The sequence below is a fragment of the Lipophrys pholis genome (genome assembly GCF_963383615.2).
Source record: "Lipophrys pholis genome assembly, chromosome: 8".
Taxonomy (NCBI): domain Eukaryota; kingdom Metazoa; phylum Chordata; class Actinopteri; order Blenniiformes; family Blenniidae; genus Lipophrys; species Lipophrys pholis.
Genome location: NC_137630.1, coordinates 2,840,611 through 2,858,667, shown reverse-complemented (window position 1 = coordinate 2,858,667; position 18,057 = coordinate 2,840,611). Strand labels below are relative to the sequence as shown.

Sequence of the window (18,057 nt, the reverse complement as noted above, 5' to 3'; positions counted from 1 at the left end):
TCCGGGAGCTGCAAGTGGAAAGGGTGAGCAGCTTCAAATATCTTGGGGTCCACATCAGTGAGGACCTCACCTGGACCCTCAACACCACACAGCTGGTGAAGAAAGCTCAACAGCGGCTGTACTTCCTGAGGAGGCTGAGGACATTTGGCATGTCCCCAAAGATCCTCAGTAACTTCTACAGCTGCATTGTTGAGCCCATCCTGACCAACTGCATCACCGTGTGGTACGGCACCACTACTGTCATGGACCGCAAACGCCTGCAGAGAGTGGTGAAGACCACTGCAAAGATCACCAGGACTCCACTGCCCTCTCTGCAGAGATCACCAGGACTCCACTGCCCTCTCTGCAGAGATCACCAGGACTCCACTGCCCTCTCTGCAGAGGATCTACAAGCGCAGAGTCCACAGGAGAGCTGCTGCCATCATCAAGGACCCCACTCACCCCCAACAAGGACTGTTCACACTTCTACCCTCAGGTCGAAGGTACACAAGTGTGAAATGCAAGACCACCAGACTCAAGAAGTCTTTCTTTCCCTCTGCTATCAGACTCCTAAACAGCTGACAGGAGTCCAATGTACTATTCATGCCCCCCATACCTCTCATTTACACTGAATTTGCACAAGTTCTGTACTGGATATGCACTTTAGATGCACACGTGTACAGTTCACATCTGTCCCATCTACTGCTGACTAACTCGCACGTTTATGTACAGACTGTAGCATTTTTTACTTCCACCTTAAATTGTATATTGCATATTGACTTTTTGCATAATGTATAGGTTTATATTTCTATTGCTTAAGTTTATTATAGTTGTTGTAGTTTTTCAATTATGTGGCGTTCAATGTGGGCAGCAAAGTAAGAATTTCATTGTACAGCGAAACACGTTTCTTTACTGTACACGTGACAATAAACACTTTGAGTCTTTGAATCTTCAATTGGGTCCTACACCCTTTGTGCTCAGACCCTAAAGGCCCCTGCATCCTCCCTTTTTGAACGCATAAGAACAAGAAGAAAACTCGGCAGTGACGTCAGCCAGCTGCCGAAAAAATGCTTTTTTGGCTGGATTGTTCATACTCCAAGGAGAAGCTGTCGAACATGCAGGCCCCGCCCCCTCACAGCAGGCCACGCCTCCTCACAGCAGCCACACATCTGTGAAGTGGCTTTTTAACTTTTCAACTGCACAGTTTATTTCTTGCCTCCAATGCTTTCAAAAATGCATTTCTCTGAAATGTTTCAGTAATAATAGAGAGTTTTTATCCGAGCCGCGATGTTGGTCTGGTTTTAACCAAAGGAGCTGACAGCATTGAGTGTTGTGTTCAGGTGCATCACGTAAGTCCATCCTCCAACATGTGAATGAGCTGCGGGACTCATACAGTAATGAAGTTACAAGCTAAATATGATTAAAATATGACTGATAGTCATAAGCGAGCTGGAACACGCATGCGCAGCACACGTCAGAGCAGAAGTTTCGGCAGTGTGGTACCGACATACTGTAGTTCGGCCAGGACGGTTGGTACGGCTGAAACTAATTTCTTCAGCCAGAGGGAGCTCGTCGAAGGAAATGACGTCATTTTGTTCAGCAGGACCGCACACTGCCGAACTTTCTTGTTCTTATGGAGTATGAATCGGCCTTAAGTCTTTCAGATACAATGGGGTGATTGCACTGAGAGTGCTCAGGGATTAAAGTTTTTGGGGACATTTTCTTGAATTCTGAAACTGGAGGTTTTGTTTGTTTAATTAATATTATAATTGCAGTTTTTTGGGGGAAGAGTAGAAATTATTGAAGTGTATAATGTTTTTCCTCAATGTACTCAGATCTTTCTGCACTAAAATAAAGGAAGACATTTGGAGTTGCCATTATTTAAAGTTTTTCAGATATCATGTTTTACTATTGAAATCACGTTGAACGTCTGAGATCTGAACATGTCCACTCATCCTATTGTTATTGGCAATAGAAATATCTTAAGTTTGATGAAGATGAAATGCTTTTTTGGTCAATACGTTTGAAGTGTTCTGTGGAGCTTGGTTACCTGACAGCTCTCTGTTGTAGTAGTCTCCACACAGAGTGAAGCTGGCGTTTCCTTCCTGAGTGGATCCAATGCGCTGCAGCATGTAAAGTCCTGCAACAACAAACACACTGCTGTTCACAGTCAGTCCGACATGCACACAGCTCTGTGCATCTCTAGCAGCCGTACATGCTTCATTCTCATCTGTGTGCACAGATCTAAATCACACTTGCAGAGGCTTGACAAACGATTTTAAATAAATACAGAGAGTGCCGACTGTGAAGCATTGTGTTTCATTCTTCTCTTTGCGGTATTGGATACTCGCAGCGTACGTGTTGGTTTTTTTTGGTTTCCTTTTAAACAATATTTCTTATTGTTTTGAGTATACGAAAACATACAGAAAATATTGCGAAAGCAACAAGAAGAAGAAGAAACAAAAAAATTAATAAAATCACACTCCCAAATAGCAACACACTTATTGTTTAAGGAATTCTATTAAGGGTGTCCACACTTCTTTAAATCCTTGTGTCTTACACCTGATAATATAAGTTAGCTTTTCCAATGTAACACACAATGACATTTCTCAAATCCAGGACTGTACAGTAAGGATTCCAGTCTCTTTCCAGGACAGTGCAATCATCCTCCTGGCCTGCAGGAAGCCAAAGTCGATCAGAGTCTTACTTTTAGAGTCCGCCATAAAGTTCTCTGGATAGATTCCCAGTATACACAATTTTGCCAGGCAAGGCACTTGAGTAGCAACGATTTTATCTAATGTTGAAGGGACAGTTTTCCAAAAGATTTCCAGTTGAGGACCCTCTCATACACAGTGGATTAATGTACCTTTATCAGTACAACATTTTACACAAGTGTCAGGAATGTCTGGGGACCATTTATTAAGTTTCTCTGGGGTTATGCATGTCCTCATTAACCATTTATGTTGTAATAATTTATATCTTGTGTTGATAGTGCATGTTTGAGCCTTTAAACAAGCGACTATCCACTCAGCTTCATCAATATTTTCCCTTATATCCAAGCTCCATTCAGCCATTCTATCAAAGCTGGATTTTTGTCGTGAGAAACAAGTGCAGTATACAGTACAGATATTTGCCGTCCACTTTCCATATGTTTTATGACGATTCCCTCTCGGCACGACAGCGGTGGCTCATGTAGAATGTCACAATGTTTTGATGAAATAAAATGCTTCAATTGTAAATATTTAAAAAAAAAAATGCTTCTTTGGGACATAATATTTCAAACAGATATCATTGAATGACAAGAGATCACCTTGAGCATATAAGTCTCCTATTTTTTGCAATCCTTGCTTAGCCCAATTTTTAAAACGGCCGTCTGACGTGCCCGGAGTGAACCGCGCGTTACCCCAGATCAGAGAGAATTGAGAGATGGAGGGTGTATCACCAATATGTTTATGAGCTTTAAACCAAATATCAATAGTATTTTTAAGAAAAGGATTTGTTGTTCCTTTCTTTAACGTCTTGGTATCGGCAGAGTATAGGTAAAGGCACAGCAAGAGCTTGGATGAAGACTGTTCGAGAGAGACCCATGCTGGAGGGGAGTGTGTAGAAAAATAAAACATCGCCGAACGCAGCTGAGTAGACCAATAGTACCACTGAAAATGAGGCCTCAGTAAGCCACCCCTATCATCTGGCAGGTACAATAACCTAAGTCTAAGTCTAGCTTTTCTAATATTCAAAACAAATTTGCAAAAAATAACATTAATTTCTTTGAAATAATACTTTGGCAAAGGAAGTGGAATAGATTGAAACAAGTATCAACATTTTGGCAGAATGTTCATCTTGATTAAGTTAATTCGCCCTATCACTGATAAGGGCATTGTTGTCCATTTTTCAAGTGAGCCTTTTACCTCATTCACCAGTGGGTCATAGTTCGCTTTGATAGCTGTATTTATGCAGGGAGTAAGAAATGTTGCTTACGGGAGAAGGTGAACTCGGCCAGTGGAATATCACAGTCCAGGCAGTCGTCAATGAAACAGATGCACACACTTTCAGCCTTCAGCTCCACACCTGACAGTGGAGCGGAGTGGCTGCTGGACCCGGAGTCGGCCCGGGCTCTGGAGAACCCCGCCATGTTGTCTGCATTCTCCAGCAGCCATGTGGCAGCCTGGTCGAGCTGGCCTGAGCACAAGGAATAGGTCGTTCTTCAGACAGATTCTCACGAAGAGTGTGGATAAAAGCGATTAGAAGCTCTCACTGACCTTTGCAGTGGATCAAAGCTCGTTTGCAGTCCTCTTTTGTGAAACCAAGGTCTTGCAAACATGTCAGCTGGTTTTCTGTGAACACAAAAATGACCTCAGAAGTTACTTCCACGATAAGTGTGATAACAGAGTACTGTAACCTATGATGACCTCAACATGTGAGTTCAAGCTGTTTCCAGTGAGGCCATCACACACACCTATGAGAGCCTCAGTTTTCTGTCGGAAGCTGTTTTTGGAAGCGGTTGCAGTTTCGGACATTGGTGCAGTGTCGCCGTCAGCGTGGACGGCCGGTGGAGTGCCAGCTGTGGGGATTGACTTGGCGATGGCCAAGAACAGCAGAATGTCGTTGTAGGAAAGCCGGATGTCCAGGGCGGGAAACTGAATCTGTTAGAGAATTTCATGCATTTCGCCAGTTCATAGGGTTAAAAGAATGTCCTCAGACGTCACGAAACAAATCAGTCAATAGGGAAAGCTTTGTTCTCTCAGAGAACATGACCTTCAGTAAGCAGAGACATCACTCAGAGCGGTGACAGTGTTTCCTGACATCATTACAAATATGCAAACTGTATCTCTGTGTGATTCATACATGTAGTGGTGCATTCACCGACCTCCAGCAGTGGTGGGATGTCCTCTACATTGAAGGCATCCAGCAGCCCAGAGGTGCTCTGATACGTGGGGCTACCACACAGCTCCACCTGAATGTTGACTGGGTCGATGATGGACAGTGCCGTATCCTGCTCGCTGCCCAGCCGACAGGAGAACACCTGGAGGCATCAGATATCAAATCAAAGCAAACCCAAAGACGACGGAGATATTTGGTGACAGTCTGCACTGATGCAGTGAGAACCACCATGAAAGCACCTCTATGATGGAATGAGCCACATCAAGGCTATGAAACACAGCAGGAGAGCAGTGAGAATATAATTACAGGTTAAAGTATCTTGCTGAAGAAGCAATACTCTAATCATGTGGTCATTTCACAGCCTGTAACCAAGGAATGCGTCGTTGATTTGTTCTCCTGACAGACAGCAGCAGCTTGCTCAGATGTCTATGGTGAGACGGTGTGACAGACAGTGAGCCGGCAGTTCACCTCTATTCCTGCCAAGCTGCCAGAGAAAGGCCGGTCCAACAGGCGAGGTTTGTAAGTGAGGACCGTGGTGCCTTTCAGAATGATGGCGTTGGTATCCAGACACGACAAATCCTCCACAACGACAAACTCTGTGCCTGTTGACAGATGCAACATTTACAGAAATCAACATGGGCTGAGAGAAGACCGGCTGTTCTGAGGCTCAGTTCAGGTGTGGTGCTTGTTCTCACCGGTGATGTTGATCTTGATCTCGAGACAGCGGTCCTGGGTGACGGGCACGGTGGACCTCTTGGTGATGACTCCACTCTTCACTGTCTTGGGCATGACGACGGCTGTGGAACCGCCGGCGGTGTCACTTCCCGATTGCGTGGAGGCGTTGCTGGAGCAACGCTGACGAGGTGCAATGGTGCCTGACGCCTTGCCTGCCGGCTCACGCAGGAACTCCTCTACCAGCTTGAGCCAGTCGAAGATCAGGAAGACCCGGAGGTTGTTGAGGACCACGGTGAAGCAGGAGGAGTCCCGAGTGGATCTGTTGGGAAAAGTGAACATGATGCATGAAAGCAGCTGTGGACTCCAGCTGCCAGTGTGTGGACATGAAGTTACCTGTAATGCAGTTCCAGCTGCAGGGAAGCTCGGTTTGAACCCGTTTTAGAAGGCTGAAGAATGCAGTCAAACACATTGCAACCTGGACCATCGGTTCCAGCACTGCTTTTACTCTGCCCACCATATCGAGTGTCATAAGCCAGCAGCGAGTGAGACATCAGGTTGACAGACTTGGATCCATTTGAGAAACCCTCAAAAAGCAGCTTGGACTTCATGAAGTCAAACCTTTGAAAGAAAAGGCAAAAATATCAGCGTAACAGTTAAACAGTCGAGAAAAACAAACAACAATAAAGCAGTTAGAAATTTGAGGAAAACCGGTGTTTAGATTTAAGGTCTCAAACACAGACTGTCTGTTCTACTTATAACACAAAGATAAATTAGGGTGCTTAAACTTTTTTCACTGTGACTCTGACAAGAGGTGAAGCATAATCACTAAAACTTTTCTGCACTCCTTTGACTTTTTAAATTTCTTTGCTTCCATCATTTTTTTGGTATTTCTGATTAGCATTGTTAATTTTCTTGTTAAGACTCAGACGTACATTACAGTCAAGTTTCATATGTAGTCCAATTAAGAATGTGTTTAATTCAATTCAATTCAATTCAATTCAACTTTATTTATATAGCACCAAATTCAACACAGTCATTTCTCGGTGCTTTAAACAGAGAAAAGAGAAAAACCCAACAAATCCACATGAGCAAGCAGATTTATTTGCGACTGTGGAAAGAAAAACTCCTCCAACAGGAAGAGACCTGCAGAAACCAGACTCAGAGGTGGAGGCTTCCTGCTGACCGGTTGGGGTGAGGGGATAGAGGAGAGGAAGGATAGAATAGACGGAGAGGTAGATTGGTGGGATAGAGGAGAGGAAGGATAGAATAGACGGAGAGGTAGATTGGTGGGATAGAGGAGAGGAAGGATAGAATAGACGGAGAGGTAGATTGGGGGGATAGAGGAGAGGAAGGGATAGGATAGACAGAGAGATAGATTGAGGGGGATAGAGGAGAGGAAGGATAGAATAGACGGAGAGGTAGATTGGGGGGATAGAGGAGAGGAAGGGATAGGATAGACAGAGAGATAGATTGAGGGGGAGATACAAACTTTGGAAGCTCACCCTGGTTCGGGTAGGGGAGGTAGAGAGAGAGGTGGGGGGGTTGACGCAGCCCTAACTGTAAGCTTTAGTAAACAGAAACGTTTTGAGTCTGGTCTTAAATGTAGACACAGTTTCAGCCTCCCTAACTGAAACTGGGATCTGGTTCCACATAAAAGGAGCCTGAGAGCTGAAAGCTCTACCTCCCGTTCTACTAGTAACCTCTAGGAACCTCCAGTAAGCCAGCACTCTGAGAACAAAGTGTTCTTCTGGGGAGATATGGGACTAGCAGTTCTTTAAGATATGATGGAACCTGGTTGTTGAGAGCTTTATAAGTTAAAAGAAGGATTTTAAATTCTATTCTAGATTGAACAGGGAGCCAATGAAGTGAAGTTAGTATTGGAGTGATGTGATCTCTGATGCTGGTTCTTGTCAGGACTCTCGCTGCAGCATTTTGAATTAGTTGAAGACTTTTTAAGCAGTTATTTGGACACCCTGATAATAGGGAGGAGTTACAATAACCTACTCTCAAAGTAACAAATGATGTAGTAGTTTTTCAGCATCACTCTGAGTCAGCATGTTTCTAATGTTGGAAATATTACGGAGGTGAAAAAAGGCAGTCCTGCAGATTTGTTTAATGTGGAGTTGAAGGATAAATCCTGGTCAAAAAGAACTCCCAGGTTCCTCACAGTGGTACTGGAGGACAAAGTAATACCATCTAGTGTTATTATATCTTTAGATCATTTCTCTCTCAGATGTTTTGGGCCAAATATAATAATTTCAGTTTTATCCGAGTTCAGGAGCAGAAAATTATGGCTCCTCCAACCTTTATGTCTTCCAGACAAGCTTCTAGTTTAGAACGTTGGTTATTATCATCTGGTTTCATAGATAAATAGATTTGTGTGTCATCTGCACAACAATGGAAGTTCGTCCAGTGTTTTTTAATTATAGTCCCTACAGGAAGCATGTACAAAGTGAAAACTAATGGACCTAAGACAGAACCCTGTGGAACTCCATGTTTAACTTCAGTCTGGACTGAAGAGTTATCGTGAACGTGAACGAAGTGGAACCTGTCTGATAAATATGATCGGAACCAATTTAGTGCTGTACCTTTAAGCCCGATGAAGTGTTCTAGTCTATGTAATAGGATGTTCTGATCAATAGTATCAATGCAGCACTGAGATCTAACAGGACCAGAACAGAGACCAGTCCTTTGTCTGAGGCTACGAGAAGCTCTAAAACCTCTAATAGGTCATTTTTTCTTAAATGGTCACATAACTGATTTGCAATCACTTTTTCTAGGATTTTAGAAATAAAAGGAAGGTTGGATATCGGCCTGTAACCTGCTAAGACACTGGGTCAAGGTTCGGTTTTTTTAAGAAGAGGTTTAACAACATCAACCTTAAAGGCTTGTGGTACATAACCTGTTATTAAAGATATGTTGATCTGATCTAGTATTAATGTAGTAATCACGGAGAAAATATCTTTAAACAGTTTAGTGGGGATTTGATCTAGCAGGCAAGGTGTTGGTTTAGATGAAGCCACGATTGAGGAGAACTCAAGGACTTCTATAGGGTGGAAGCTGGATAACTGGAAATCCAGCTCCACTAACAAGTCTGAAGATGTAGTTGATCCATCCGTGACTGCACTGGGCAGTGAGTCTTTAATTTGATCCCTAAGAGTTAGAATCTTGTCATTAAAGAAGTTTATGAAGTCATTACTGCTCAAAGTTAAAGGGATATGAGGTTCGGCAGAGCTGTGACTTTTTATCAGCCTGGCTATAGTACTGAAAAGAAATCTAGAATTGTTCTTGTTTTCTTCTATTAAGGAAGACTAGTAGGTATTTCGGGTTTTGCGAAGGGATTTTTTTATAGATTAACAATCTATCTTTCCAGGCTGTTCGAAATACTTCTGAGTTAAGTACCATTTCTTCTCTAACTTTCGTGCTGATTTCTTTAAAGTTCGCAAATTATCATTATATCATGGAGCTATCCTCCTCTGAGTTGTTGCTTTTATCTTCAGGGGAGCAATGGCATCTAGTGTGGAGCAAAGTAAGGCTGCTGTTCCATCTACAACCAAGTCAGCCTGAGTAGGGCTTTATGGTGTGACAGCTGTTTACTGCTGGATCCACGGATGGAACTGAAGTCAATATTGATGGGAGTACTTCCCTGAATTTGGCTCCAGCATTGTCTGATAGATATCTCTTATGTTTCAATTTATTTTCCGGCGCCATGAAGCCAGTTAATGTAAATTCAAATGATATCAGGAAGTGATCCGACAACAGAGGGTTGTGGGGAAGAACCATTAATTGATCAATGTCAATACCATAAGTGAGGACAAGATCAAGCGTGTGATTAAGATAATGAGTGGATTCATTCACCTTCTGTGAAAATCCAATTGTGTCCAGTAAAGAGCTAAATGCTATGCTAAGGCTATCATTGTCAACACCTACATGAATGTTAAAGTCTCCCACTATAATGACTTTGTCTGAACTTTAGTTTAGCTGCCAAACATTATTTTACTGACTAAAATTTGTGAACATGATTGTAAAAATACACATTTGAGTGTTTCTTTATCAAGTGATGAGAAGAGGAGAAGCGAGCACACCTTGCTAATGAGCGTTTGTTTTCAACAGGTTTGGGACTATCCAGGAGCTCCAGACTGACATCCATCATGTCAACCAAGAAGGACAAGTTTGTGTAGACGTCCCCACTTAAAACCGTCTGCAAAAGGAGAACGTGTGTTACTTTCAGCTTGTGAGGTGGTGTGTCACTCTGCATGAGTGCATGGCTGCCGTTTTCTCACGTATGTGCTGGGGTCCTGCAGGTTGTAGGGCCGGAGGAACTCCTCAATGGGCTCTCCTAGGTTGTTCTCCAGCAGCCCTCTGATGAGCCAGTAGTGCTCCACATCCAAAGAGCAATGAACAGATGACAAGCTGCCGTGGACTGACATGTCGGGCACCGCGTGGCTCAGTTCCCTGAGAGCAAGGAGTATCGGTTATAAACATACTCAGAAATATATAAAGAGCAATACTTTCCAGAAAAACCTTCAAATATTAACAATCACATTATTCAAGATGCAATAAAACTCTCGAAGGAGTGGAAATGGAAAACAAGTATGATGAGAAATGGCTGCTGCCCAATGATCAAACCACCACCAATAGATACCAGATAGATAGATAGATAGATAGATAGATAGATAGATAGATAGATAGATAGATAGATAGATAGATAGATAGATAGATAGATAGATAGATAGATAGATAGATAGATAGATAGATAGATAGATAGATAGATAGATACTCATACTGGATGAGATACTAGATACTGCTCAAACAGTAACCAGTACATACTGAACTCATACTCCATAAGAGAGGATCAAGAGACCCTTCAAACCTGCTACCAGAAGGCCAAGAGCAGGCAGAGGAGATGTACTACAAGTATGTACCCTTGAATTAGTCATAATTACTTTACATACTTGTAAAGTATGTAAAGTAATTATGACAAATTCAAGGGTATTACTTTACAAGTATGTAAAGTAATTATGACTAATTCAAGGGTACATCCACACGACGAAAAAACGATCTTTTTTCTCCCTGGCCTTCTCCCCAAAAACTTCTGTCCACATCTCACTATGAACACGGCTCAACACGAGGATTCAGGGCATGTAGTACACATGCCAGGCCTTTAGGGGCGCTGTGACTCACAAAACACAACAGAAACGCAGAAGAAAACAGACCATATAGAAATTTAGAAGTAGACCCCCGCACATAAACCACTATATAACTCTAATTCTATAGGTCTATGGCCCTGCTCCTCCTGCTTCTAGCGTCAGTAGCTTCTGCAGCTCGACTGGAGCTTGTAATCTGTGATTGTTGTAGTTATTAGGTGACGTTGCGGACCGCGGTGGGGGGAAGAGGGGGGCGATTACGTCATCTTTTTTCCACGGATAATCGTCTTTGCCTACTTTGCCATCCACACCCCGGGGGGTTGGACGGCACGAGCCGGGGTTTTAGAATTTCCCCACTCTGGGACCCGTGTTCAAAAAACCCGTCTTCAGGCTCCTAAAACACGGCCTCATGTGGACGATAGGCCAAAACAGCTGGTTTAGGTTAACCGGTTTCCTGGTGTGGACTGCCCCGAAGATTGTAAATAGGGTATATCAGGTCCAAATGTAAATAAAGACTTTACTCCTGCTATAACCTGGGAAACCAAAACATCTGGGCACGGTTGTTAAAACTGGGTTATATTAACCACTGGTTAAGCCCTAACTGCCAGTTAAATCCTTAACCTGCCGTTAGCTAACTGACCGTTAAATATGCGTCGTTTAAAACATGGTTAGTCATCCTGTTAGTTAACGTCGCCGTCAAAGTTAACTGTGAGGTTAACAACAGTGGTTAGCTTCCCTGACGCCGCTCCGCCCAAGGCTCCGCCCACTTTCAAGTCTCTGTGCTTCTGTGTTTTGTCTTAAACATTGTGGTGGAGGCAGCGCAGTGTTTTTATCTGCTCTATTAAACTACCATAAAACATGACAGACTACGCTGCTCCCAGGATGTTAAAGTGGAACATAAAAACTGAGCTGGATGATCAGAGGCTTCATGTTGCCTCTTCTTCTTTTAAATTTTGACCCGAGAGAACGATATAGAATGTGGACTGAGAGGCCAGAGAGGAAAATAATAAGAACGCGTGGGAACGAGATAATAAGTCGTTACCTCAAATGAATAAAGCGAGGGAACAGGATCATTTAATCTCTGGCAGCGAGATTCTTTACTTGTGGCCACGAAGGGAGAGGTCTGCATGAGGCTGTGTTGCTCCGCTATGAGACGCTCCACACAACTTTATAATAAAGCAAACGGCTGTAGAGCAGCGTTCTATCATTCTACACCTCCATTCCTCCATCTTGAAGCTTTTGATTCAGACACATAAATAGAAGTGAGAAATAAAGTGAAAGAAGCAGAAATTCACTATGGAATGCCCAAATGTTGAAAGATAAGACCCAGCCTCATTTATTTATGGTAAAGAGGGAATACGTGATTCAGAGCTGCTGAGAATTAGATCCTCTGTTTCTGGACCAAGGTGAGTTTAACACGTCTGTATTTCACAAACATCATTAGATGGTGGTGTTCAGAAACACCACTATCTAATGTGGTCTGCATCATTTGATCTCAAAGCTCCATAATCAGGAGCTCGTGGAGTAATTTTATTTTTTTTTCCAAAATGATCTGGAGACACTTGATGTTACTTCGAATAAAAGTTCTGCTAAACTTCAGTTCCATTTTTTTCAAACCAGCCTCAACCTTATGTGAAGCCAAGATTACTTTACATATTTACATACTCATCACTCCTGCACCTCTGATATAAAACTTCTGACTAAGATAGTGCTGGTTTTTGTTCCAAGTAAAAATCCATCTGATGGCAATACTCCACTTTCCTTAGTTGGTTAAACTAATATTCTGAGCAATTAGAACTGTAAGAGTAATCTGAAAGACTGCAGCTGTTTGCAGTTCTGTCTGGACTGGATTTTAACACGGTTCACTGCAGCTTTACAGCAAACATGCTCCGCTGTAGTTACCAGGGAGGTTCTTATGGTATCAGACAGGAGATCTTTATCGTGTTTGGACTGCTGGTGATTCTTGTATGGCAGGTTTTCTTCCACACAGTTAGCTGCTGTACGCTTTCATTACATTACTGTCTGCAGGCTGGAACAAAGGCAGAAGCAGGCTGAGTGAAACGAAAGTCAAGCGTACTTGTCAAGATTTCGCTCCACTTTAAGTTTGAGATGACAGCGGTCTTTAAGCAGGTTTTGTCCAGTGCGACGGACAGCGTATGAAGGGAAGATGAGGTCTGAGGTGTCAGTGAGTTTCCCACTGCTGTCCCATGGCTGACAGGACACACGCTCAGCAGCGAAGATGTCCATCTCTTGCAGGTCCAGGGCCATGCAGTCCAACAGGCACACATGGTCTAAAAGGAAGAGAAACAAACAGCAGAAAAATATCTGAGTGCATTTGCACTTGTTTATGGTTCATTTATCGTGCTTTCTTTTCTCTTTCAACTCCATAGCGATGCTAACCCAGGCCAAGAGGGTCATTCTCCTCAAACATTCCAGAGTGGGGAACCCGTGGTCTGCTGAGGGTGAACTCCTTCGAGGTCTTCGTCTTCTCGCTGATCCTTTCTGCTGCACTCAACACCTGCGTCTGTTTCACGAGAAAGAGCACAAGGACAAACACACTTACATGAACATAAAAGCACATCCACAGTTTTACAACACAGTAAAAACAAAACATAAACACTCAGGTCTGATCGCTGTGTTGGTATTATTGGAGCCAAAATCCATAGTTCATTCACCCTCATGAAAAGAGGGGGGTACCACGTTTTCTTTGAGAACAAAGAAACGTGTTGACCGCATGGCCGGAATCACCATTGGTCACGGGATTCCCATCAGGTGGCCCCCCGATCCCCCTCCTGTAAGCTGCATCACTGCACTCCACTGGTAGGGGGATCCACCGACTCGGTCCACCAGGAGGAGCGGAACGCACCGGAACACTGAGAACACCACCAAAGGATGCCGCCGCCAGGATTAATATTTGTAGCACTAACAAGGGTATTGTATGTTGCCAACCCCCCACCTCATCCCCTCAATCTTCTCTCTTCTCTCTCTCTTTGAGCGTTCCCCCCTGGTCGTTTACGGCAGCCATACCAACTGCTAATAAAGGCAGCAACAGGAGGAGACTCTAAAGACCTCTTCATACTCCATAAGAACAAGACGAACATTCGGCAGTGCAGGTCCTGTCGAACAAAATGACGTCATTTGAAATTTGTTTGGGCTGTGCCAACCATCCTGCCGAACTATGTAGGAGCTGCACTGCCTAAACTTCTGCTCTGCCGTGTGCTGTGCATGCGTGTTCCAGTTCGCTCATCACTATCAGTCATATTTTAATCATAATTAGCTTGTAACATCGCTACTGTACGAGCGCCGCAGCTCATTGAAATGTCGGAGTGCAGGCTTTTACATGATGCACCTGAACGCATCACGAACGGCTGTCAGCTCCTGTAGTTAAAACCAGACCAACATCGTGGCTCGGACAAAAACTCTCTTTTATAACTGAAACAGTTCAGAGAAATGTATTTCTGAAAGCACTGGAGGTGAGAAATAAACTGTGCAGTTGAAAAGTTTAAACGCCGCATCACAGACGTGTGGCTGCTGCGAGGGGGCGTGACCTGCCGTGAGAGGGCGTGGCCTGTTGTGAGGGGGCGTGGCCTGCAAGTTTGGCAGCTTCTTATCGGAGTATGAACAGTCCTGACGAAAAAGGTTTTTTTTCAGCAGCTGGCTGACGTCACTGCCGAATTTTCTTCTTGTTCTTATGGGTTCAAAAAGGGAGGATGCAGAGGTCTTAAGTCTCTTCCTGTTGCAAGAGCAAAAACTGGTGTGACACCAGAAGGCTCCCAATCACAACCAGGGATAGAGTTCAGTTTTCTTTCCGAATAGTTGAGCGGACTAGTGAGCCATCGGTTGCACTAGTCCTGCACCCAGTGAAGTATGTTTTGTTTAACAAAAACAGTTTCATGTTATATTAAAATCATGATCATAGAAATAACAATTGATTTTCTTTAAATGCTACATTTTGTGTTGCAAGGTGCAGTTTTCTTCCTTTATGGTGGCAAAAAACTAGAAAAGCAGCTCAGAATGTAGTCACCCCCTGCCTCCCTCATCATCTGCCTTCTGCTGTGTGGTGAAATTGGCTTTTGCACGTTTGCTTAGGCAATGGCTTATGCACATCGTGCAGCGACAGCTTGAAGTTCTCCAGTGATTATAATTTTTATAATGACCTGATTCAAAATACTGCAAGATGCTGTGTAACTGTACTGCATACTACAGAAGAGTTTTAGGGCCACTGAAGAAAAAAAAAAATTCGGAGCCTAAAAAAAAACAAAAAACCTTCGTGGCCTCAAAAAAAGTCGAAAATTAAATTCGAGATTTTTTTTTTTTCACGGAGAGACGTCGTCTGTCCCTCATCATTTGCCCGTAGATGTGAATTCACATTAAATGAATTAATTCTGACTATATCGGGTTGCTTACTGCTCCTGGACGTGTGATTTTACACAGGATTTCCTTGATTAATAAGAACATTTAAATAAGCAGCCGGGATCCGAGCCTTTGTCCTTCGTACTCGATGAACTTCCTCTACAGAACCAGGCAGCAGCTGCTCTGTCTCTTCTGGTCCTGATACTGATGATAACTGTTCCTCTACAGAACCAGGCAGCAGCTGCTCTGTCTCTTCTAGTCCTGATACTGATGATAACTGTTCCTCTACAGAACCAGGCAGCAGCTGCTCTGTCTCTTCTGGTCCTGATACTGATGATAACTGTATCCTCTACAGAACCAGGCAGCAGCTGCTCTGTCTCTTCTGGTCCTGATACTGTTGATAACTGTGTTCCTCTACAGAACCAGGCAGCAGCTGCTCTGTCTCTTCTAGTCCTGATACTGATGATAACTGTTCCTCTACAGAACCAGGCAGCAGCTGCTCTGTCTCTTCTGGTCCTGATACTGGTGATAACTGTATCCTCTACAGAACCAGGCAGCAGCTGCTCTGTCTCTTCTGGTCCTGATACTGATGATAACTGTTCCTCTACAGAACCAGGCAGCAGCTGCTCTGTCTCTTCTGGTCCTGATACTGTTGATAACTGTGTTCCTCTACAGAACCAGGCAGCAGCTGCTCTGTCTCTTCTAGTCCTGATACTGATGATAACTGTGTTCCTCTACAGAACCAGGCAGCAGCTGCTCTGTCTCTTCTGGTCCTGATACTGATGATAACTGTGTTCCTCTACAGAACCAGGCAGCAGCTGCTCTGTCTCTTCTGGTCCTGATACTGATGATAACTGTTCCTCTACAGAACCAGGCAGCAGCTGCTCTGTCTCTTCTGGTCCTGATACTGATGATAACTGTGTTCCTCTACAGAACCAGGCAGCAGCTGCTCTGTCTCTTCTGGTCCTGATACTGATGATAACTGCTCCGTGTTTATGAGCTGCATTCTGTCCTGAAGCATCTTTTCATCACTTCATTAAACCGTCTGATGCAGTTTGAGGAAACAGTCACAGCGCTGGCATGTGGATGGATGGACTTTTTTTTCCACCGTGAAAAAAAAAAATCTTGAATTTGATTTTTGACTTTTTATGAGGCCACAAAGATGTTTTTTTTTTATTATTAGCCTCCGAAATGTTTTTTTCTTCAGTGGCCCTAAAACTCTTCCGTAGTATACAACAGACTGCTGCTTGATTTATTAGCTCATATTCATGCATCATTGTAGAAAACATTAAAACCAAGGTGGTGGATCATTTGCTTTGTTTAATCAGACTCCTACTCCTTCTTGTAATGCCTGTTCACTACAATAAATTGATTATTCTATGTTTCCAGGGCTTGACAAGTTGTAAGTTCGGACAAGTGCTTACAACTTTATACTTGTCCGGACAAATTTTTACTTGCCCGAAGTTTAATGGAAACTTATAAGATTGGGTAATGTAAGAATTGGACCATTAAATACATTGTAATATGTTTCTGTAATTGTTTTTTGAATAAACTCGAGGCATATTTGACCCCAATTAAAAATGGCTAGACAGCGCTGCCTAACGAGCCGTGCACGAAGCCCAGTGACGTCACGCTATCCCAGAAAGAGCGCGCCGAACACCTCCAGTAGCCACATCGATCATCGCAATCTCTCGTTGCACCGCCGCCCGGCGGACGCATCAAGTCATCGCATTCTCCCTCAGCGCACCCCTGCACCCCCTAGTGGCCGCGTGGGTCACTACACTGACCCTCCCACGTCTGCCTCTCCCTGGTGGACGCTGAAGGTCATTACACGCATTCACACTCCAACTCCACACACACTCTTTGTACATAGTTTTTGCTGTTTAGTAGAGTAGATCTCCATGTTAGATGACGTTAGCTGCTTAGATGTGTTGATTTATGAGATGATTTCATAATTATTTGTGAATTAATACATTTTTGTTAATAAACGCCTGTTTGCTGAACTGAATGATTCCTCATGATTATTGTGTATTTATTGTTGACAAGTCACTGGTTTGTAACAGTCTGTGCTCGGATCTCACACCTTCCCTTTTATTTAAGATTGTTATATTTTTAAACAGAAATATTAACTTGAATAAACCTTCTTCCTTTTTTTGCCCCTTTTATTACTAACTAATAAACTAAACTAAACTAAATAAATAATTTTTCTGTAATAAATCATTTTTGATAATTTATCAACTTTAAGTAGTAAATTAATTACTTTAGGAGTTGTTAGAGTAAATGATAGTTTACTTCTACTAATTAATTTCAATTATTCATAAATTAGTTTCAGTGATTACTTTCAGTAATCTATTAATTACAGTTAAATTACATATTATTTACAGTTATTTAATGCTAATAAGAAAACATAAATCCCAACAGTATTTTCAAAGTATAATTAGCTTTCCATGTGTTTTATTGAGTCTTGGAAATACAATTTCTTATTTTCTAGTGGAGACAAACGTTTCACAATACAGAAATGTCACTGAAACTTGATTCTGGTCACCATTGCCTTTCAGCCCACAGGTCCGTCTGCAGTGGGATTCGAACTAGACAACATTTCACTTCTCTAACAGTTTTTGTGTGCCCAGCACAAAATAGAAAACTGATTTCCACTGAAAACCCCCCAGATAATAAATCCAATCATCTATTAATATTAACGGAGTCTTCTTATGAATGAACAACAATAGGCAAAACTCTGTTTGCCCTTAAAATTCCATTTATTTTTTCAATTATTTGCCTTTGAATTACCCTATTGAACGAATCTCTCTACAGTTCAGCACATGAGACTGAGTTTTATGATGGTTTAACCAGTTTACTTCAGTTACAAATCTTAGGAGTCAAACTTCTGTAGGTTTCTTTCATAAGATCACAAAAAAGTCAAGAGGTGGTAGAAACGCAGTTATGAAGGCATGCCTCACACACAGTAAAACAGGCAAAGCTGTATTCATTCAGCATTTCATCTTTTTTCTTTTCTCAACGA

At 42.8% G+C, this 18,057-nt stretch overlaps 1 protein-coding gene across 2 annotated transcripts in view; it reads right to left on the bottom strand.

Moving 5' to 3' along the window:
* vps13d (vacuolar protein sorting 13 homolog D) overlaps window positions 1-18,057 on the bottom strand; it is a gene marked incomplete at its 5' end in the record, with an annotated part of 91,638 nt that overhangs the window by 30,987 nt on the left and 42,594 nt on the right. For both annotated transcript variants that reach the window (XM_080469480.1, XM_080469481.1), the window contains 12 exons: window positions 2,030-2,119; window positions 3,958-4,158; window positions 4,239-4,313; window positions 4,436-4,622; window positions 4,847-5,002; window positions 5,329-5,462; window positions 5,556-5,854; window positions 5,929-6,153; window positions 9,621-9,736; window positions 9,819-9,990; window positions 12,760-12,973; window positions 13,083-13,206. In XM_080469480.1, coding sequence (XP_080325606.1) covers window positions 2,030-2,119; window positions 3,958-4,158; window positions 4,239-4,313; window positions 4,436-4,622; window positions 4,847-5,002; window positions 5,329-5,462; window positions 5,556-5,854; window positions 5,929-6,153; window positions 9,621-9,736; window positions 9,819-9,990; window positions 12,760-12,973; window positions 13,083-13,206 — 1,993 coding nt within the window. The remainder of the gene's footprint in view (window positions 1-2,029; window positions 2,120-3,957; window positions 4,159-4,238; window positions 4,314-4,435; window positions 4,623-4,846; window positions 5,003-5,328; window positions 5,463-5,555; window positions 5,855-5,928; window positions 6,154-9,620; window positions 9,737-9,818; window positions 9,991-12,759; window positions 12,974-13,082; window positions 13,207-18,057) is intronic.